This window comes from Anopheles marshallii, chromosome 2 (genome assembly GCF_943734725.1).
Source record: "Anopheles marshallii chromosome 2, idAnoMarsDA_429_01, whole genome shotgun sequence".
NCBI lineage: Eukaryota > Metazoa > Arthropoda > Insecta > Diptera > Culicidae > Anopheles > Anopheles marshallii.
The window spans coordinates 24,871,337-24,893,125 of NC_071326.1; the positions used below are offsets into that span (position 1 = coordinate 24,871,337).

The 21,789-nt window shown below is 46.0% G+C and overlaps 3 protein-coding genes across 3 annotated transcripts; 1 reads left to right on the forward strand and 2 right to left on the reverse strand.

The window, feature by feature from the left end:
* Positions 1-885: 885 nt before the first annotated feature.
* LOC128717438 (ice-structuring glycoprotein-like) lies at positions 886-7,606 on the reverse strand. The gene is made up of 7 exons (XM_053811442.1): positions 7,595-7,606; positions 6,738-7,484; positions 6,175-6,191; positions 4,955-4,991; positions 4,116-4,844; positions 1,584-1,697; positions 886-1,461 (listed from the first exon to the last, which is right to left on the reverse strand). The coding sequence occupies exons 1-7, from the start codon at positions 7,604-7,606 to the stop codon at positions 886-888; spliced, it is 2,232 nt and encodes a 743-aa protein (XP_053667417.1).
* A 1,674-nt stretch (positions 7,607-9,280) lies between these two features.
* On the reverse strand, positions 9,281-10,061 carry LOC128709707 (cuticle protein-like). The gene is made up of 2 exons (XM_053804717.1): positions 10,050-10,061; positions 9,281-9,970 (listed from the first exon to the last, which is right to left on the reverse strand). The coding sequence occupies exons 1-2, from the start codon at positions 10,059-10,061 to the stop codon at positions 9,281-9,283; spliced, it is 702 nt and encodes a 233-aa protein (XP_053660692.1).
* Positions 10,062-14,092: 4,031 nt separating this feature from the next.
* Positions 14,093-14,898, forward strand: LOC128710443 (cuticle protein-like). Its single transcript, XM_053805496.1, has 3 exons — positions 14,093-14,104; positions 14,209-14,697; positions 14,791-14,898. The coding sequence occupies exons 1-3, from the start codon at positions 14,093-14,095 to the stop codon at positions 14,896-14,898; spliced, it is 609 nt and encodes a 202-aa protein (XP_053661471.1).
* Positions 14,899-21,789: the final 6,891 nt, after the last annotated feature.

Consider the following 21,789-nt stretch of genomic DNA (forward strand, 5'->3'; position numbering starts at 1 on the left):
ACCGTATTGCCGTACGACAGTGTACAGTGAGCGCGTACCAGGTGAGCCTTTACGCCAGACGGAAACGGGAAAAGACAGCCCATTCCAACGTATGTGTTTGTTTACGTTATAATTTACAGTAATGTTTACCGTTCCGGTCGCTCTGGTATACATTAGACATGGCCATCTCCAGGGCCTGCCTGTTTACGACGTGGCGAGATGATACTGTTTGAAGATCAATGCGTGAAAACATCCGTACTTCAGCTATCATCTATAGCCGTGAAGTGTACACACGACACATGATACGCTACCACCGTGGGCAGGTGTTTCGGCAACGCATAGTTCTCCATTTCCCATCTACACACCTGGAAAGAAAATATCCTTCAGCGTACACGTGGCTTTCTGCTTCAGTGAAATGAGACACAAGTAAAGATGTGCGACTTTTCTCCAAACCCTACACTGATCAGTGTGCGAAGATGCTAACATTCTTATCGACGCAGGATCGTTTCATGCTCGTCTCCGAACTCCGAGTATTAAACGGTGGCTCTCAGCGGGATTTACAAACACATAAATCTTCCCATAACGCAAACCGAACCGACACGGCACGCAAACGATGTCTCGTGTATCCATTTCGTAGCCCATCTCAAGATGATTCCGATGGTTCAGAAGCAATATTCAGGTATTTCTGGTAGGGTTACTTCTTTGAACTCCAGAAAAGGACTGTTTACATGTGCGGGAACTCCCATTGAAACACAAACACCAGAGATTGACGGATTCAATTGATTGTTATTTCAAATTCAAAACAAACGTTCAATAAATTAAACGAATCAGGCGTGAGTCTTGTAACGGGGTTTTGAAGATATATGTACAAACGGTGCCGGTTGGTGACAGTCGAGGGATGCCCATTTAGTGATGGAGCGCCGTGGTGTAAGCGACCGGAGTGGCCAGCTTAGCGACCGGGGCGGCGTACGAGATGGTCTTGGCTACCGGAGCGGCATAGGAGATGGCCGGGCTAGCAACGACGGTCTTGGTGGCAACAGGAGCGGCGTACGAGATGGTCTTGGCTACTGGAGCAGCATAGGCGACCGGGGCAGCAGCGACGACCTTGGCGGCCAGAGGCTCACGGTGGACGACAGCGTTGAATCCGTTGTGTGGGTCAGCCGTGTACTCGACGGTACGCTTGGTGCCATCGGGGTCAACGACGGAGTACGATCCCTGGACAACATCTCCGCTGCGAGATTCCTGCTGGGACTTGGAGTCACCGGTCAGGGCATCCGAGATTCCGTACGAGAAGGAGTAATGCGGGTTCGCATCGTACTCTTCTGGCTGGGCGGCGTACGCAACCTTGGCAACGGGGGCAGCAACCACTGCCGGAGCAGCAGCATAAGCGACCTTGGTGATCGGGGCAGCGGCATAGCTGACAGCCGGGGAAGCAATAAGGCCAGCGCGGGCAACAGCGATCAGCGCGGCGAAGGTCACGAACTGAAGAGTCGAAAAGACGGTGAGTTCCTTCATTTAACTCCTAATCCAACAGAGTCTGACCACCTCCACCTCGGTTGGACTTTTTTGTATATGTCTTTTTTGCAAGGGGCAAAACACCTTACCTTGAATGCCATTTTTGCGTCGGGTTGAAGAAGATGTTGTTCACAGCACCGGATGATCAATCGAACTGTGACTAGTTTGGTCCGAGCTGCCCAATTTATACGCTCGACCGTTCGCTAAGCTCCGCCAGCAAATGGGGCCCACTGTTCTCGCCAAACCTGCATGCTATCCCTTACCAGTGCATTGAGTCCGAACCGATACAGGAGGGCAAGCGGTACATAAAAACATAAAAGTTTAAAACTGCATCGGGAATCAGGGCGCGTCTGTGCGTTGCGAAATGAAACCCCGACAACAGGCGTTGGTCCAGCATCAATTTCCCATGGCTATCCCCCAATGCGTCGAGCTGACACGCTTCCCTCCACATACACACACACCCCGGACAGGTCCAGTGTGAAGATCAAAATGGTGCGAAGAAAAAACGCACACACGTGCATGGAGTCGCGTGCAAATCCATCCCTTCCCGTAATGTAGGTCTTACAGCGTAACGTACGCATAAGACGCCCGCTGCCGGCGAACCTGTCCAGCGATCCCGGCACCAGTGCACCGGTCGTAAACGCAACGCTGGACGGATACCTCCTTCCTCCCGTGCTCAAGAAGGTCGTTCACTTTTAGTTTCATTGGCCTGTTTCTTTTTGCTTGCGTTTTTGGACCGCACTGTGATCGGCGGTACTCGAGGTCGCCCTAGTGCGAATCGGTTCTACCAGATCAAACCTCTGACCGCGCTCACAGAGGGTCCCACCCGATCTGTTCGGAGATTGAGCCACAAAATGGGGTGACTTTTGTTGTTATTATGTTTCGCTGCCGTGTACACCCGTGAACTTCCGTTCCATGCCGAGTGGGTTGCACGGGGAAGGGAACCGTTGGACACCGTTTGGCTTTTGGCGTGTATAACCACCCTTTCTCGCACATATCTCTCGTACACCGGAGCCGGGAGCCGGAATGATTTTTGACCTTTCGGAGATTTTTGCTGGTGGCTGATTGGACGCCATTCTTTATGGCAACGCTCTCACAGGCGATCATGTTGTTCGTGCGTATTCCACTACTGTTCCACCGGCTAGGCCATCCGGCCTGATTGGGAACGATTTCGCACAGATCGTTGTTGTGGTTCCGTTTTTTTATTGTTTCAACGATCATCGAATTGATCCCGTGTGGACAACAAATGGTGTGAAGTATCACCGATTAAAATTTGATCACAGCCCGCTAATCCGATCCGTATTTAAACTTAACCTAGTGGAAGGTTCTTCTATCATCTGAAAAAGCAAACCATCTCAAGGATATTAAGCCAAAACAGCAAACTTGAATCTCAATCAAAGATGACGAGGGTCTTCCTAATGAGCACCTCCATTATGATGCTCAATCAATCATATCCAATTAGAAAGAAACAGACGATCCTCATGTAGAATTTGCAAATCGATTCACGATATCAAATTAACCTTACGCTAAGAAGATATTTTGCAATATTTAAAACATTAGAACACTATGTTTATACTAATTTTTGGTACAATAAAACTGAGTGAAACCGTTGCTAACAAGACCAGAATGAAGTGACACGACCAAAACTTCCCGCATAAAAAATGAAACCTTAATAGAAAACGATCGTCAATTAAAGCTCTCCATTCCATCGGTAACCTCAAACACGTATAATAACTATCCTTAAACAGGTTTATTGGTTTTTAGAAATCGCTATCACAGAAGTGCTGATTTCCTGAAACTGCAAAGCTATCAACAATCTTCGCAAAAGCAAAAACTAATGACCCGCACCAAACAAACTTACGATTTCACGGCGATTGAGCCGTATTCGTAGACGCCGTAGACGTATCATTCATTCATTCATCAACAGGTGATTGGAACCTTGAATCAAGTCGGTAGAAATTGTGTTCCGCAAAGCCGGTACACATACCGGGGGCCGCGTCAATCGTGCCGGTTCTAGCGTCACACACATGTCACGTTAGCATGGTGATCGCGGTTTGAGCTACCATCTGCAAGAAGTCTGCAGACCGCACAGCCGATCAATCCACCACACCGCAGGCAAGGTCGTTGATCAAGCTTCGCACTATAAGCGGGCAGTCAACGACCACTTTTTACCCGCACCGTTTGCTTCCATTCCCCGGTGGTGGCTGATTCGCATCTCGTGGTTTCACTCTGTTCGTTTCACCTCGATTTGCCCTACATGTCAGATGCGGTGGCACAGAAATGGGACCATATAATATTATACGGCAAAGGAAAATATCACACGTAGCTCAAAGCATGTATTGCATCACATTTTGGCATCAGTCTTGAACGGAACGTGTAAAGTGCAAGTACGGAGAGAAGTTCATTGGGTAAAGGAAATGGAACACACCGCTTTGTGAACTTATTGCTGAAACTGTACAACGATATTATTGATAGTTACAGCATTACGGTCCGACCGTACCTCTTGAATAAAACAAAAATGATGACAGTTAAAGTGGTTTATTCCATTTACAAGTGGGTAATAATTTACAGGAAGCCTTTCGTATCAAAATCACCGAAATGGCTATTTAGTGATAGGAAGCGTAGGCCGGGGCGGCGTAGGAGACAGCTGGGCTCGAGACGTAGGTATTGGTGGCCAGAGGAGCGGCGTACGAGAGAGCCGGGTTCGAGACGTAGGTATTGGTGGCCAGAGGAGCGGCGTAAGAGACAGCCGGGCTCGAGACGTAGGTCTTGGTGGCCAGAGGAGCGGCATAGGAGACAGCCGGGCTCGAGACGTAGGTCTTGGCGACCGGGGCGGCGTAAGAGATAGCTGGGCTCGAGACGTAGGTCTTGGCGACCGGGGCGGCGTACGAGATGGTCTTGGCTACCGGAGCGGCGTACGAGATGGTCTTGGCTACTGGAGCAGCATAGGCGACCGGGGCAGCAGCGACGACCTTGGCGGCCAGAGGCTCACGACGGACAACAGCGTTGAATCCGTTGTGTGGGTCAGCCGTGTAGTCGACGGTGCGCTTAAGACCATCGGGGTCAACGACGGAGTACGATCCCTGGACAACATCTCCGCTGCGAGATTCCTGCTGGGACTTGGAGTCACCGGTCAGGGAGTCCGAGATTCCGTACGAGAACGAGTACTGGGGGTTCGCGTCGTACTCTTCTGGCTGGGCGGCGTACGCCACCTTGGCGATCGGGGCAGCATAGGTAGCGACCTTGGCCACTGGGGCGGCGACAAGGGCCGGAGCAGCGGCGTAAGAAACTGCTGGCGAGGCAATGTAGCCAGCGCGGGCAACGGCCACCACGGCGGCAAAGATCACGAACTAGCGAAACCAGATTGAAAGGAGTCGAATATTAATGTCCATATCCGGAGGTGCGCAAAATCCGTTTCCGATGCCTTGAAGCTTGAGTAGCATCCGTTTTCAAAACCTACCTTGAATGCCATTTTGAGATGCTTAGTGACTTGTTCTCTGGTCAATGCAGCAGATTGAACTGTGCTCTAGTTTGCTTTTGGCATGGTATTTATACTACCGTTCATTCAAGCGGCGTGCGACAATTCTGTTCTTGGGTCTCAAATTGCATCAGAAAGTCAAGAGACCTGGTGTGGGAAGGATAAAGCAAACCGTACTTTTGCGATAGTACGCTGCCAACACCCCACCTCAAATTAATCAAAGGCCAATGCGATCAATGAACCAAATGACCGTGCTTAATGTGCGTATCGAGGATTACATCTTATCCTGATTGCGAATATTAAGGAAGAACTGAAAGTATGGTTGTAGTTGTTCTTCGTTCTAGTTGTTTTGGAGGCCAAGCGAAATGGCAAATAAATTGAAATTTATGTCCACGTTCGAAGAAATGTTTCAGAAATATTCAATATATGAAAAATTAGCGAGTAAAGTTAGCTACATAGGTCATTCCGTTATAATATTCTTACAGCCAATTAAATTTAATTCATTAAATTATTATTTGTGTTACAGAAGCTATTATTATTTAAACGTTTTCTTTAATTTCGTTTAGGCCGCGACAGCTATGAATATATGTACTAGAAATTGTATAGAAGCATACTTGTTCAAGGATTTTTTTTACATTTTATATATTTAAACACGTCTAACATGTGGTCATGTGATAACGATTAGTTGGTGATCTAAATCTGTACGGCCAAAAACTAATTGTAATAAATGCAGTCATAATTTAATCAGTAGCGTAAATAATATTAAATAATCGTATATGATTGATATTTAAGATAAAGAAAAACAATACCTCGTACACTTTGTTTTCAACGTAATATAAAACTTCTTCATCATATTACGGTCGTCCTTTTTATTACTTTTGAATGGTAATGCAAAAAGAACATAACTAAAGTTGCGTCCAATTACATCATTAGTTCCATAACAGTTTTGTTCGTGATAGTTAAAGTTTTAAAAGCAAATTGTTTATTTATTTTAAATGATTTTCTCTTGATTTGTAATTTCAATAATTTGTGGTATAGACCATACATCACAAGTCAATATGTACTGTGCAACGTTCAACAAATGTTCATACGCTTACGCAACTGACATAGGCAGAAAACTAATAAACGTAGCAATAAAACAAAAATAAAACATTTCAAAAGGAAATGCCATGTGAACTTTACTCGTAAGCCACCACGCTTACCGGTTTGCGTTGTTCAACTGGAAGATAAATTAACAAACAAATACGACAATATGTCTCTCACATTTTATTACGGTGCTTCACGAACACTTAAATTATTTTATTGACAAAGACTATTTTGTTTTATTTATTTGTAAAATGATGCCGGCATTTACCGTATTGTCAATGATCATTGTATGGGGATCATATAATGCACTCCACTCGTACCACCTTCTTATACCCGTATATGCGGTTGAAAACAATTTAACTAATCATGCGTTAAAAGAATATTCAATCAATTCAAAACGGAACGAAAACAAAGCAAACAAATGAACAAAAATAGAACAACACTAAAATAGACGAGATGCTTTGCTAAACGGTTCAGGTAAACAATCAATTTGAAGTATAACATGTATCGCAACGACAATTGGAAAGAATCTAACAATAAAAACAAACAAAACCAAACTCAAAACATGCACTATTTTTTTTTCAAAGATTTGTATTTGCTTATTTCTTGCAATAAATAACCTTCATTAACACAGTTTAACAGTGCGTTTAAGTCTTTTTAGGATTTAGTGATAGGAAGCGTAGGCCGGGGCGGCGTAGGAGACAGCTGGGCTCGAGACGTAGGTCTTGGCCAGAGGAGCGGCGTACGAGAGAGCCGGGCTCGAGACGTAGGTATTGGTGGCCAGAGGAGCGGCGTAAGAGACAGCCGGGCTCGAGACGTAGGTCTTGGTGGCCAGAGGAGCGGCATAGGAGACAGCCGGGCTCGAGACGTAGGTCTTGGCGACCGGGGCGGCATAAGAGATAGCTGGGCTCGAGACGTAGGTCTTGGCAACCGGGGCGGCGTACGAGATGGTCTTGGCTACTGGAGCGGCGTAAGAGATGGCCGGGCTAGCAACGACGGTCTTGGTGGCCAGAGGGGCGGCATAGGCGACCGGGGCAGCAGCGACGACCTTGGCGGCCAGAGGCTCACGACGGACAACAGCGTTGAATCCGTTGTGTGGGTCAGCCGTGTAGTCGACGGTGCGCTTAAGACCATCGGGGTCAACGACGGAGTACGATCCCTGGACAACATCTCCGCTGCGAGATTCCTGCTGGGACTTGGAGTCACCGGTCAGGGAGTCCGAGATTCCGTACGAGAACGAGTACTGGGGGTTCGCGTCGTACTCTTCTGGCTGGGCGGCGTACGCCACCTTGGCGATAGGGGCAGCATAGGTAGCGACCTTGGCCACTGGGGCGGCGACAAGGGCCGGAGCAGCAGCGTAAGAAACTGCTGGCGAGGCAATGTAGCCAGCGCGGGCAACGGCCACCACGGCGGCGAAGATCACGAACTAGCGAAACCAGATTGAAAGGAGTCGAATATTAATATCCATTTCCGGAGGTGCTCAAAATCCGTTTCCGATGCCTTGAAGCTTGAGTAGCATCCGTTTTCAAAACCTACCTTGAATGCCATTTTGAGATGCTTAGTGACTTGTTCTCTGGTCAATGCAGCAGATTGAACTGTGCTCTAGTTTGCTTCTGGCATGGTATTTATACTACCGTTCATTCAAGCGGCGTGTGACAATTCTGTTCTTAGGTTCCAAATTGCATCAGAAAATTGAGAGGCCTGGTGTGGGAAGGATAATGCCAAGCATATTTCATAGTATGCCTTTCCCTCTCCACGGTAGTAAGCGATCGTTTCGTTCATTGACCGTTCGCAGTGGGACTGGCTGTGTTTGAATTATCTTCAGGAAACGAATGAATTCTTTTCAGCTTTATACGGTTTGGTATTCTCTTAATTATACAATTTGGCTCGATACAACTAACATGTTTTTGGAGTCATATTGTGGTATTACTTTCTCTTTTTCCCCTTTATATATAATGAGCTGATTAATTCGGTTTTATGTTTTTTTCTTAGTAGGCTGAAAGTCCATACTAGACGGGAGTGGATTTTGATTGAATTACCATGACCAATTTAACTTTTTTTTTTGTATTCTGGATCAAATATGAACTACCTTATGGGTACACTGCACATTTATTATTAACCAAATTTTTTAACATCGTGATGCCATTTGTGCAATCATTTCTGATTAAATTACATCAGTGGCATAAGATTTCCAATTTCGTATGGTTTTTCATAATTTAATGGAATATTTTGTTGATAAATGAAGATCGTTGAAATATATTTAAACTCACAGAACTTAAATTTATTAAGAGCTCGTAGATAGATGGAATTGAAGACATAAATGAAAATCATATCATATAATATACCATATTTTTGATTCAGGAACATTAATTGTACTAAAAAAATATTATTTTAATTTATTTTATTTTTATTTTAATTAACACCAAATAGTTGTTTTTCATTAGATCTGGCAGTCCGTATCGGCATGTATTTACTTCGTAGCCGGATAGTGAGTCCTAGCTACGGGGAAACGATCCAGATGGGATGAAGGCTAGGTCCTGTCGTGACCAGGCCTAACACTGTATAGATTGTAAATTCTAAATGTGCCTGTCCCATCAACATTATTGTCACTTATAGTGGTGTTAAATGTGTTAAATCACCTTACAAACCATCGAGTCATGGCATTTTCAAAGAACAGCCTATCAGATGTTTGAAAATATATTATTTTAAGTACGTAAAATAAATATCCTGAAATTAAGTACCATGCATAGTTTGCATTAATTTTTTTTTTAAAGCAATAAGAACTGTAAAACAACAAAAGTTTTGCCGAATTCTCCATAATGATAATTTCATGCGATTAATCGAAAGAACAAAAGCAGTTAACGCTGTACAATATATGTACTGAAAGTAAAAGGCTATTTTCTTCATGTTATAGTCTCAATGAAAATGTTCTTCGGATGACCACGAACCGAATAATTCCTAAATTTACACATAATTAACCTAAAAGGACATGATAGCCTGTCCGAACATCATATATCAGCTTAAGTGCGAAGAGTGAATAAAAACCTCTACTCTTCCTTCTCCTGGTGCACTTTTCATTGTGAATAAGAAAACAGTACATTGAAAACGGATATTGATTGATAGATGAACGACATTAAATTCAAGTTTCCTGGTTTGTATTTGTTTTTTTCTTGTAATAAATAACCTTCATTATGTAACAGTGCGTTTAAGTCTTTTCAGGATTTAGTGGTAGGAAGCGTAGGCCGGGGCGGCGTACGAGAGAGCTGGGCTCGAGACGTAGGTCTTGGCCAGAGGAGCGGCATAGGAGACAGCCGGGCTCGAGACGTAGGTCTTGGTGGCCAGGGGAGCGGCATAGGAGACAGCCGGGCTCGAGACGTAGGTCTTGGCGACCGGGGCGGCATAAGAGATGGCTGGGCTCGAGACGTAGGTCTTGGCAACCGGGGCGGCGTACGAGATGGTCTTGGCTACTGGAGCGGCGTACGAGATGGTCTTGGCTACTGGAGCAGCATAGGCGACCGGGGCAGCAGCGACGACCTTGGCGGCCAGAGGCTCACGGTGGACGACAGCGTTGAATCCGTTGTGTGGGTCAGCCGTGTACTCGACGGTACGCTTGGTGCCATCGGGGTCAACGACGGAGTACGATCCCTGGACAACATCTCCGCTGCGAGATTCCTGCTGGGACTTGGAGTCACCGGTCAGGGCATCCGAGATTCCGTACGAGAACGAGTACTGCGGGTTCGGGTCGTACTCTTCTGGCTGGGCGGCGTACGCCACCTTGGCGATCGGGGCAGCATAGGTAGCGACCTTGGCCACTGGAGCGGCGACAAGAGCCGGAGCAGCAGCGTAAGAAACTGCCGGCGAGGCAATGTAGCCAGCGTGGGCAACAGCGACCAGAGCGGCGAAAGTCAGGAACTGTCAGGATAACAAAAGATCCAACGCTACAAACACTGTTCGTCCACGATCATACTCCAGCACCGGGGCTTACACTTACCTTGAAGGCCATTTTGAAAACGGTGCAGCGATGTTGTTCACAGTACAAAGGATTCAATCGAACTGTACCGTGATTGGAACCGGTGATCCAATTTATACGAAATGAAGCACGACGAAATGGTTCAGACGACAAGTTTTCCGGTTTGTTGGCCCGGTCCACGTACGGTCGGCGTGCAGATTTCGCGTTTGCGTCCGAACCGTGCTTGAACTTGAGTTCGTTGCCTTCACTTTTCAAAAGGCGTTACTAAAAGGTCACATTCGTGCGTTCCTGGTCGTTAAAGCGATGTGTGGCTTTGAATTCCATTGCAGGGTGTCCCAGCAGTGACATGGGTTGCGCAATTGTTGAACCACTTTTGGAAGTCATCTTGATCTGCTTTTGTTAACTATCGGTGTGCTTCAGATCGATTCTTTAGTAGGGTTGACAAGTTCAAAAGAAACATTTCCCATTTTAAAGACAATTGTGACAATTGCATATGTATCCTCAACCAATTGATTCCTTGAATAGCTCATAAGAAAACAAAAGTATGAAACTATCTTGTTGAAATATATTCTAGAATACATGACTAAAATCACTAGAACAGAGCAGACACTTTCACTTTTATTCTTGACCATGAGACAACTGTCCTTGATATTATGTAACGCCAAATGGCAACATCCAGTTTAAGATTCTCTTTTATTGTGATATTCTGTCCACGGGCGGAAGAAACAAGGAACAAAACAACAATTACCCACACGCCCGAACCCGTTTTGTTCTTCTCTTAGAAATAACGTAAGAAGTTCATTTACAATTTTCACTCTCATATTAAAGTAGCAAGGAATATGTTGTGCAAATCACATGTTTAGACCCTAATCTAAGTTTTTTTATGTTACTCAAGTGTTCTATTAAGCAGATGTACTTCATGTATCCACTCTACGTACGAGTGTATAACACGACGAGAGCAGGAAGACCCTGACATTCATCGGTTTTCGACAAGCCACCCAGTTTCGTTTACGTAATCCCACGCATCTCCCGTTCCAGCGTATCTCGGTAAAGCGTGCTCAGCAGTATGACCTAGTTTCGTGTCTTTGGTGCGTTCTGGCATTTGTACAATGTGCGAATTATTCCAAAATGCGCGATATTAAATCCGAATGCAGGGTTATTTGTTGAACGCCTAATTTTGTGTTCGATAAACTAAAACCAAATCATTGTGATCGCAGGTAAAATTGAATTGGTTGACAGATAAAAAATGATAACTCCTCAAATTGATCTTGTTTATGTTCGTAATCTAAAAGGCATCTCCACATGCAGAGCTTTTTAAGCTGCCACGTCTCAAGTCATCCTTAGGACATTCCGCAAATTGCTAAAATCAAACAAATTATAATCGTAGTCCATCACACATCAAACTGATGGTTTTTTAATCTCCTTCCTTAACAGGTGTCTCATTTCAACTTACCAACTATGATTTTGACATGCATGCTAGGCAACAGCAAAACACGTCATGCCATCCTTCACGTCAGCCAACGAAACCTTCGGACCGACAGCTGCAGGATAGCTTGCAGCTCCTACCAGCATCAAAAATCACACCACGGGAGGGCTTCAGAAGCTTAGATACCACTCGCTGCCATGCACGCCAACCAACCCGAGCCCAAACACTGCATATCGGACCATCCGGGCTAGCAAGTGATGAGAGATTCGCTGGAATTTGCAGACACCACACGACGAACCGACCATAGGTGCAAACCGGTTCCGGCGCGCAGACACGGCAACACAACCTTCCCCCTGGGCATGCCCGGACAGCGAACAGCTTCAATGCAAAAGGAGCACTCTTTTTAGGTACTTTGACAATGACACCACACGGTCAAGGTGACGCCTATGCTTTAAGGGTGCGTGTGTTCCGTGCGATTATGTTGGTCCATGCCTAACGCTAACGCGCTATGAGGTGTTTGAACCGTACGAAGGCCGGAAGGGTTTATCTAAACCCCGATCGTGTGTAACATTGAACTCTGGTAAGATCCAACGTTAGGAATTTGGTCAAGCGCTCGTTAAAACATCATAAAGCAAAGAGTTTTTACATACATTAAGCCACTTTGTGTGCGTCCGTTCTGTACAAGAAACTTTCCACCAAAATAGTACTTCAGCACAAAAAAAAACAGAGCGAGAGAGTGCAACACAAAAGTGCAACATAAAGGTAATGATGATGATCAGGTGAGTCCGCAGGGTCTGATTGCATTACCGCTTCGCCGCTTTGCTATGCGCCGTTCGGCGCAACGTTCGTTAGCGAAAAGCTCTAAAGCTTTGAGAAGAAGCGTTATAAAACTGCACTAAACCAAACCACCCTTGCTGCAATGCCACGGCAACAACACGCACGGTGATAATAAATTTACAAATCGCGTTCGTGCACTGATGAGTGGTAAAACATTGCCAACTCTCATCATCCCTCAGTGGTGCTAAGAACAGAACCAAATGGGCCATAAAATTTGGGGTTTGCTGTTTCGCCGGAAAGTGTGCACAACAGAGTGAACAACTTGCACATTTTTGTTGCCGTTGTTCTCGGTTTGCTGTTTAATTGCACACAAGCGCATCCGATGATAAATCGGTGGGCGATTGCAGTAAAAATATGATGCAGCATGTTTTTTCGTGTGTTTTGTTCATTTGTGAGAAGACATCGCGATGGCAGTCTTTCCTTTCCTTTGGCACACTCAATTGTCTCAAAGGTGAACGACACCGCGTTGGAAAGCTTCATTTTTACGATCACAATCAGCGTTGGTTACATGCCGCCTGGTATGCATTTGCCTAAAGGAAAGGTGATTTAATTTTCTTCACCACGGGATCGTAAGTGCATCACTCGAAGGAGAGCACAAACTTGTAATAGAATTTTGAACACCCCGTATCGTTTTGTGGCTAGCAGGGTGTGGTTGGAAGTTTGTAATAAATTTAATTTCTTCACTCTTCAAACTCGCCCCTGTATTTTCTCAACCACGGTCGTCGCCTGTGCCCGTTGGCTGGAAAGGGTAATGCGACGATGCGAGGACTCCCGTACCGAAATAGTTTCGGGTACGTCGAAACTTGACGCAAACGAGCCAAAGCAAATCAAATTAAACTTCTCACAGTTTGCAAACAAAAACACTACAGTGCATTACCTGTGCACGCTAGCAGAGGAGCCTAAGTTAGAGTAAGTTTGTTTGCAGGAAGCTGGCATGCTTCAATGCACTTGATCATAACAATAGACAAACATATTTTCAAGTGCACCTAAGCGTACTTTAGGAAGATGTACACCCACTCACAAACATATGGTTCGTTGTTCGCACCATCGAGAGTGCCCAGCTTCGGAAGCATCCGATTGCTCTCCAGCTTGTCGCTCGAAAACTTCTGTACATCTCGACCTTTGGGCCATTCAATCTATTCCATTGAAAGGTGTGCGCTGTTTTGTTGCTTTATGAGCAGTTTACACTCGGCTACTTGGATTTGAAACGCCGATATAATTAATACCACCGATCAATGCTTAATAAAGCGGATTTTTAGGCAAAGTTGCTTGGGAAAAGCAAACATTATTAGGTAATCAAATAAAAACAATTACTAAGTCTTTCTCAGTTCAATGCGATCGCTTTCCTATATGATCAATCCCTACGGGGTTATTATATTACCAGCCAGGAAGTCCATCGCCCAAAACGCCATCGCGAAGTAGCGGTCAGGTGAGTTTGAGCTCCAAAAATGCTTCGCTTGACAACAGACAACAATGTCCTCGAGAGGGCTCAAACTGGTACGCGTGCCACCGGTCTCACGTCCAATGCGTCTGCACAAAAGTGAAGGCATCGAACTCAAGTTCGGACACGTGAGGAAACGCACATGTTGCCGACGAGAAGTCACACCCCTACTCCCTTCCACCCATCACCGCCAGCGGAACGGGTGCCGCAAAGCCGATCTACTATAACCTATTGCTACTATTACATCAGCTCGTGCAGCGGGCTCGCGGTATAAATTGGTTCACCATTTCCGATCATGGCACAGTTTGGTTGAGTTCTCTGCACTGCAAACAACAGCTCACTTCAGCAACACCAACAACCATGGCCTTCAAGGTAGGTGTGCGCAAAACGAGCGTGATTGTCATAGTGGAAGCTTGGTGGTGGGTTTGCTCTGGCGTCCAGCTGTTACTAACGATCGTTCTCTTCTGCCGGTATAGTTTGTCGCGTTCGCCGCTCTGGTCGCTGTTGCCCGTGCCGGATTGATTGCCTCGCCAGCTGTCAGCTATGCCGCTGCTCCGGCCCTAGTCGCCGCCCCAGTGGCCAAGGTCGCTACCTATGCTGCCCCGATCGCCAAGGTGGCGTACGCCGCCCAGCCAGAAGAGTACGACCCGAACCCACAGTACTCGTTCTCGTACGGAATCTCCGATGCCCTGACCGGTGACTCCAAGTCTCAGCAGGAATCTCGCAGCGGAGATGTTGTCCAGGGATCGTACTCCGTCGTTGACCCCGATGGCACCAAGCGTACCGTCGAGTACACGGCTGACCCACACAACGGATTCAACGCTGTCGTCCACCGTGAGCCTCTGGCCACCAAGGTCGTCGCTGCTGCCCCGGTCGCCTATGCTGCTCCAGTAGCCAAGACCATCTCTTACGCCGCTCCAGTAGCCAAGACCATCTCGTACGCCGCCCCGGTTGCCAAGACCTACGTCTCGAGCCCAGCTATCTCTTACGCCGCTCCTGTCGCCAAGACCTACGTCTCGAGCCCGGCTGTCTCCTATGCCGCTCCTCTGGCCACCAAGACCTACGTCTCGAGCCCGGCTGTCTCCTATGCCGCTCCCCTGGCCAAGACCTACGTCTCGAGCCCAGCTCTCTCGTACGCCGCCCCGGCCTACGCTTCTTACCACTAAGCGCATAAAGACTGTTGATGTTGACCATGTTATGTTTGACGGAACTGAGATGATATTTATTGTATAGTGCTACAATACAGGACACTGCATAGGGCAGGATCTTGTACGGATCCTAACCTGAAAACTATTCTCGTGTTCAATTTTCTTTTAGTTTCATCTTAATAATTCGTCAACATTTCCAGACTTCCCCTTTCGAAAGAACACACCTTATGTCTTCAACATGAAAATCCCAATTCAAGTTCAAGCCTTGGGGCAAAGTTGCCTCAGCATCCTGTGCCATTACCGGACCCGTTTGATGTCTTCGATGATTGCACACTGCTTCTACCAAGCTTTCCAAACGACAGTTCCGTTGATATCCGGTGCCAAACTGGTTGTTTCACAGATTAAAGCATCTGTCGATCAAATGCGAAGATACTGTAAACCCAACACTAACAGATGGTGCCGTACAGTCGGTGTTCTACAAACATTTTCATCCAATCCCGTACTGACTTCCCGTGAGTATACTCGCAGACAGTGGAAACCACAAGCCTCACAGACCGGAAATCGTTCAACGCTCTTCGCTCGCTTGTTCTGCCGCGGGATGATGGTGGTACGCCTTATCCTTATCGAAAGTACGCCGAAAGAGTGAGGCCATCAACGGACAAATGCGAAATAGAGAGAGGCACACAAAAAAGCAAGCTAGAAACCCCTAAAAGCCTTCCCTCCCAACCTTCCCAAAGCCTGTCGATATCAATGATTTGTCGCTGCGTCGCTTTCATTCTTCACACGCGTCACAATTCTGTCACTTCCGCTCGTCACATTTCCGTTCGAATTATGGCCCCCTAAAAATGGCGTGGCTTCACGGTCGTCCGACAAATCAGCGAAAAATGGTACCACGGCAAACACGCGCCCCGAGGGCCGGTCGCGTGCTGGGCTTCCATCGGCAAAGGAGCAGACAAATTTGCGGCACTTGATACACGATATGAATAAATTATTGGGGCCATGTTTTCCTTTCCATTGGGAGACTGTTGGCGCTGGGGGAGAAATTTTCTTTCTGCTGCGTCAATGAAGGTGTCAAATCATTTTTTTTTGTTTTGCTGCCGTGGAAAAATCCCATCGACGTGACAAATGCAGATTGAATTCGTACCTCAGGCCACTTTGCTTTCCCTTTTGTACACCGTTTCTTCCCATCCGACAAAACGGTTACTTGTCATTCATCCTTGGATTTGAGGTGGCTCATCATAAGGAGCTTGACGGTGAGTTTAGTCGAGATGGGCAAAGGGAGTAGAGTCGCAAACGTTTATCACCTGGCAAAAAGGGAACGGGCATCATCAGGGCTAAATCGGTCCCCCTAATCCTGGTGCCAACCTACACGCTGCCGAGATGTGCCACGCAAAAGCCCGATTGATAAAGATGTAAAATCCTGCCCCGGAAAAGCTTCAGAATTTCAATTACATTTGTTTATATCGATGCGTTGGGGGACGGTTGCACTCCCCAAAACGATCCACCATGAAGATGATGATGGTGGCGATGAAGCAAAAAGAGCAAACACGATACTCCTCAACCGCACCGGAACCACCAGAATCCTGCGTTTGCTCTTGTGAAAACCATCGTTTTCCCGCGTGCTCCATCGCAGCAAAATGAACGTTTGGGGGAGCAACTTCAATCAATGTTACGGATTTTTGGGTGATGCCACAGGAATTCACAAACCCAAAATGAAAGAAAAAAAATGCTCCAACAGCTACAAGCTTTCTGTTTGTTCGTGTAAGTGAGGGTGGTTCATTCACTGCGCCGCCTCGCCACCATTCCGTTTTTGCGCCATCTGATGCAAAGTTCGCGCCGGGGGTTCGCGAATCAACAAATCGAGGCAAATCGGGAAAATTGAATTTGTGTTTGGATTACAAATCACATTTCGTGCTTTTTCTCTTTCTCTCCCACTGTTCTGTCGTGTATTTGTCGCATGTGTAATACCGGAACGGTGGGAAGTGACGTCAAGCACCACACTTTGCGAGTCGGGGCATACGGGCATGAAGGGCTAGTAAGGGCAAGAGGATTGAAATTGCAATCCACGCATCGGTGTTGATTGTTGCGTGATGGGAGCGGAAAGAAGTGGCCACGTAGCTAACAATCAGAGCTTCCGGTAATGCAAACAAAGTGCACACACGTCCACAAATGGTCGCGTGGTTGACACACGTGACACAGGCGCAAAAGCGTGTTGCTATGGTAACGTCACCGGTGCGGGTGTTGGGTTATCGCCGATTAAGTGTGCACACCGTTAAGAACATTGTTTTTATAAATTACTACTAACAAGGGGCAGCAGAAACACACGCACACTCGTAACATACCAACCTGTAATAATTGTAATTGCTGTTGTACAAATCCTTTTGCAAAGCCAGTCCATCCCCATAACTAGCGCCGCATGATGCTTATCCCCTTTAGCCAACACACTTATACAGTGTGGACAATTAATGAACTACAAACAACTCAGCGCACCAGGCGCCACACTTTCGTTCCGCATCCGTTGCGCTCCCGGACTGGTCACACAAATTAGCTGCCCGAAACAAATATCAATTACGTACACCACACTAGCTGATGACACCATTAATTCCGTTGCCGCATACCTGCCCCCAAAAACGCGTGTCCTTGCCACGGTGGAAGATAAATGGACCACCGGGAAGACCGATGGACACACCCGACGACCCGGGACGATGGGGTTTGGGGGTTATTTTGGGCGACCGACGGTGGCGTATCTTTGAGGTGGTGTGCGTGAAAATCTACCCACCTCACTAGCTGGGGACTGGGTGTGAAATTGATTGCGGATAATGACTGCCGGGAGTCGAATTTGCGGGTCAGCTTCCACCGCTGCGCACTCACACACGCACGCTTGGTTGCATCATCATTTATCCGAAAAGGTGCTCCGAATTCCCATTTCCTGCCACCAGTACGAACCAACGCCAGCGCCATGAGACGGCGAGATTGAAAAGCGAAGCGAAGTAACTCGAACCACAATGGGTCGAGTGTGAAATCGGGAAATGGATGGACAATGCGAACTGTACTTTTTTGTTTACAATCTCCATTTTTAATTCACAATCAATGCTATCATTTTTCTATGCCCACGTTTGATGGTGGCAGAACTGCGCCATGATAGTGCGTGTTGATGGTTGCATCTCGATATCAATTTCCTGTTGGGCTTTTATGTTCTTGTTGCATTTTCCTTTTTTTTTATCACGCAAGGTTCACATGTAACGATTTTATTTTCTATACCCATTTGTGTTTAAACATTATCGTACGTTACTTTGCATTCGACAGGGTAATTGATTCGTGGCAAGGATTCATTTCCAATCACTGTTCTGTTATAGCTCAATGCGTTCCTACAATAAAGCAAACATACCTGTAGCTAGTAACATGACCACATCGCCACAGTCCCATTACAAAGTAACGCTTTTTAAAAGCATTCTTCCTGTTTTGCTGCAATAAATTCCTGCCTCATTAAGCTTCAAAACACAAATATTTAATCCATCACAATCGAACCGTACATGCGATTCGAACGATCATTCAACTTCATAGTTTGCGTAAGATTTAATGAGCATACCATCCCGGCCGCCACTATTAAGTGCCGCAACCAGAGCCACCCATTCATTCACGGTGCAGCTGCAGACAGGGTAGCCAGTCTAGCCAGATTTGCAAAACCATGCACCGGGAACACTCATCGGGAACTGGCGGTCGTGCGGTTGATGCGTGCAGATGCTGCTGCACTGCACCAGTTTTCCATCGCAACGAGCGTGTGCGTGGAACTGTTTTAGGACCACCCAGCACAACCAGGCCACGGGTTGCACGGGGTCCTGCAGTTCCAGAGCGTTCCATTAATGACCGGAGGGAACGAGGGCAAGAAAAAGAACCACAGCAACAAGCAACTCCTCACACAAAGATGCGTTGGTAATGGGTGCTACGGGTGCACATCTGCTTTGCGTTGGGTAGGGAAATGACTGAAAGAATTCGAGTTTCCCTCTGGTAAACATCGTCCCGGGTCGGGTTCCAGTAAATTCTCGGAAGTGTTAGAAGCTAGATGAAACAGTAATGCAATCGTTTTGATATAGCATTAGCTCTAAACTGAAGATGATCTTCAGAAGGTATGTTATGCAACTGGAAATGTGTTCCAATGCGTTTTGCGGAGCGTTTGGGAGTATCTGACACAGAATTTATGTTGACCAACAATCATCAAACATTGGTATACGATAACGATGAACAAATTGCAGAAATTAGTTGATATCGTACGCTGGATCTACATAGCAAGCAAGTCAATAACTGTCGATTGCCTTTAGAATTTACAGTGCTAACTCATTCTCTCCATATTGCTTGGCATTTGCCTCAAGATTTCACTTGGAAGTGGTGTTATAAAGGAAGATATGCTTTCGCTCGAGGTCCAGTGCATGCAACGTGACTGTCTGAATTTCTCGTGCCTCGCGGAGTGTACTCTGTTGCCATGCAATAACGTTTACATTAAACAGGACAAAACACATATCGCTAAAAAAAAGGAATCAAATTGCACTTTTATCATCACATAAATGGTGTATGCGGTTTCTTCAAATCTTACCCCGTTTACTTGATGGGCCATTTACAAGCGTACACAATTCGCATGTTGCGTGTTGTGATTGAAGATATTTGTTCCACGTTTGGGTAGAGATTTTTGAGACGGCAACGATCGCCGTTCTACGGGACTGCCGGACGAAAATCATGGTGACGGAGCCGTTTGCGTTGCAGTGCAACATTTGTTTTGGGAAGCAAAAGTGCACCGATGGGGAAAAGGGGCACAAAACACAGACGGAACGCTGCCACGTTCGCAAGCTAATGACTTTATTTTATTATGCAACGGCAAACGATGATGATGATGTTGGACCACGAGGACGACATGCCCGCGCGATTGATAGCAGCTAGTTTTCGCTGACGGACCTCCACCGACCAAACGGCCAACTCTGTTTCAATCCATCAACAGGGCCACAAGCCGAGCAACCCTTTTTGTCCATGGTACCAAAGCGGGCAGACCGTCCCGTGTGTGTGTGTCTGTGTGAATGGACCCATAAAAAAGGGCATAACTAAAAGACCCATGCACACCGAGGCGCCTAGTTCTGGTTCCCGTTTTAGACGAACCCGGAGCGGCCAATCGGACAAGGAGCGCAACGATACCGACGACGTTGACGACGATTCTGGGCTTATTTATGCATTTCTATGATTAACTCGATTCGTGCCCAGTCGTCGACACCGAGCACGGTAATATCCCGGCGCGACGCATCTGCACTGCTGCAGATGCGATCGGGCAGCGACTTCGAGAACGGGTTGTTCGCGACGGCGTTGGTAACGCCAGAGGTATATGCGGGCGATGGAACGGTAATTCAATTACAATTCAACCAGGGATTTTAAAGATATTACACATATACATCAAACAGAATCGAATTGATGGGAGACGGTTGTGCACGGTTAGTGCAACGTGCATGTCGGCTGCATCGTAGACAAAATGCGTCAAACATGTTTGCAGTCGTTATTAAAAGCATACATGTTCTAATGTACGGGGAAAGCATATAGCTAGGATGAAAATAAATAGAGTTAACAATATAATTTGCACACGGAAGCAGCATTTTTTTCCTGTGATAACATAAATTAAATGCGCTATCAGAAGGTTGTAAACAGGTTTTTACACGCCATGGGGAAGTTCTACCTCATCGTAGCTATATTTTCCACTCTGAAGCAACTTCAACGAATGTTTCGAATGTTTGATTCAATGTTAAATGTTTCGTATTCAATTTAATAATTTAAAAACTTTGGACTACTACGGGAAGGACATTGAAATTATTGTAAAAAACGGGAAGAAAGAAGAGTGTAAAGTTATTTTTTTAAACCTTAACTTCCAAGGTATTATATATCTCATTTGGTTAGACACATATGTATTTCCTCATGTTTTACCTGTTCCGCCACGAGATTTCAAAACAGTTTAAAGATCTTCCATGATCCAACATCACTGGAGAAAAGTATTGAAAAAAGTTCCGAAAAGGAGCAAAGCTAATCCGTTGAACTGCTTGAAAGAAGTGGAACCGCGAGAGGATATAATTCAAGTTAAAAGGAGCGATATTTAGAGTGTCGTTCCAAGGAGCGATTATTAGAGCACCGTCCAAAGGAACTGTACATGGAGCGGTATCGGAAAGGAGTTGAAGATCGACATTTTTTTAACCTGATGTAGTGGTCGACTATAGGTAAGCAGCGGAACCGTTCCATCAGGATCGTTCCCTATTTTGCGACACTATTATTGAAGTCAGATTTGTAAGTGCATGGCAATCCTAAAACCAAAGTTTATTTTCAGTCATTCCACCGTCTACAGAATTCGCAGCACTCTTGTCATAATGATCCGAGGTCAGTACATCTACGATCATTCTTGATGGTGACATGCACTTAGGAAGGGTCTTCCCGATTGTTAACCGAGGACAAAAAACACTCAACTCCTACGCCAATCCTTGCCGTTCAGTAAAACGAAGTTTTAGTCAAGATTAAGAAGACAGACATCAACCTTGTTCTCTCTGAGTTGGAGCTCTGTCAATGAGAATTTGATGTGACAAGTTGTAGAATTATTTGTACAATGGTTAATTTATTAACTACCCTGCCAAGTTGAGGGTATACAGTTCTTGCGCCACATTAATCACTTACTCTTCTATAATACACCATTCTTCTAATATTATATACTGTAGCAAACGATTGGTTCGCATTCACTTGCTTGGTGTTTGCTCCCGTTCGAATTGCTCCCAGTAACATACTTATGCAAAATCTAACGTAGCATAGGTATAAGCACCCGCCTTACTGATTTAACGACAACGGCAAACAAACCCGGCACGCTATCCACCGAACGAATTGGAACCGAACCGGCCA

Bases quoted from the DNA above. Each gene is read 5' to 3' on its own strand.
- LOC128717438 (XM_053811442.1), bottom strand. The intron at 4,845-4,954 runs GTAGGTTTTGAA...TGGTTTCGCTAG, and splicing joins ATCTCAAAATGGCATTCAAG to TTCGTGATCTTTGCCGCCGT. The intron at 1,462-1,583 runs GTAAGGTGTTTT...TCGACTCTTCAG, and splicing joins ACGCAAAAATGGCATTCAAG to TTCGTGACCTTCGCCGCGCT.
- LOC128710443 (XM_053805496.1), top strand. The intron at 14,698-14,790 runs GTCTCGAGCCCA...CTGGCCACCAAG, and splicing joins CCCCGGTTGCCAAGACCTAC to ACCTACGTCTCGAGCCCGGC.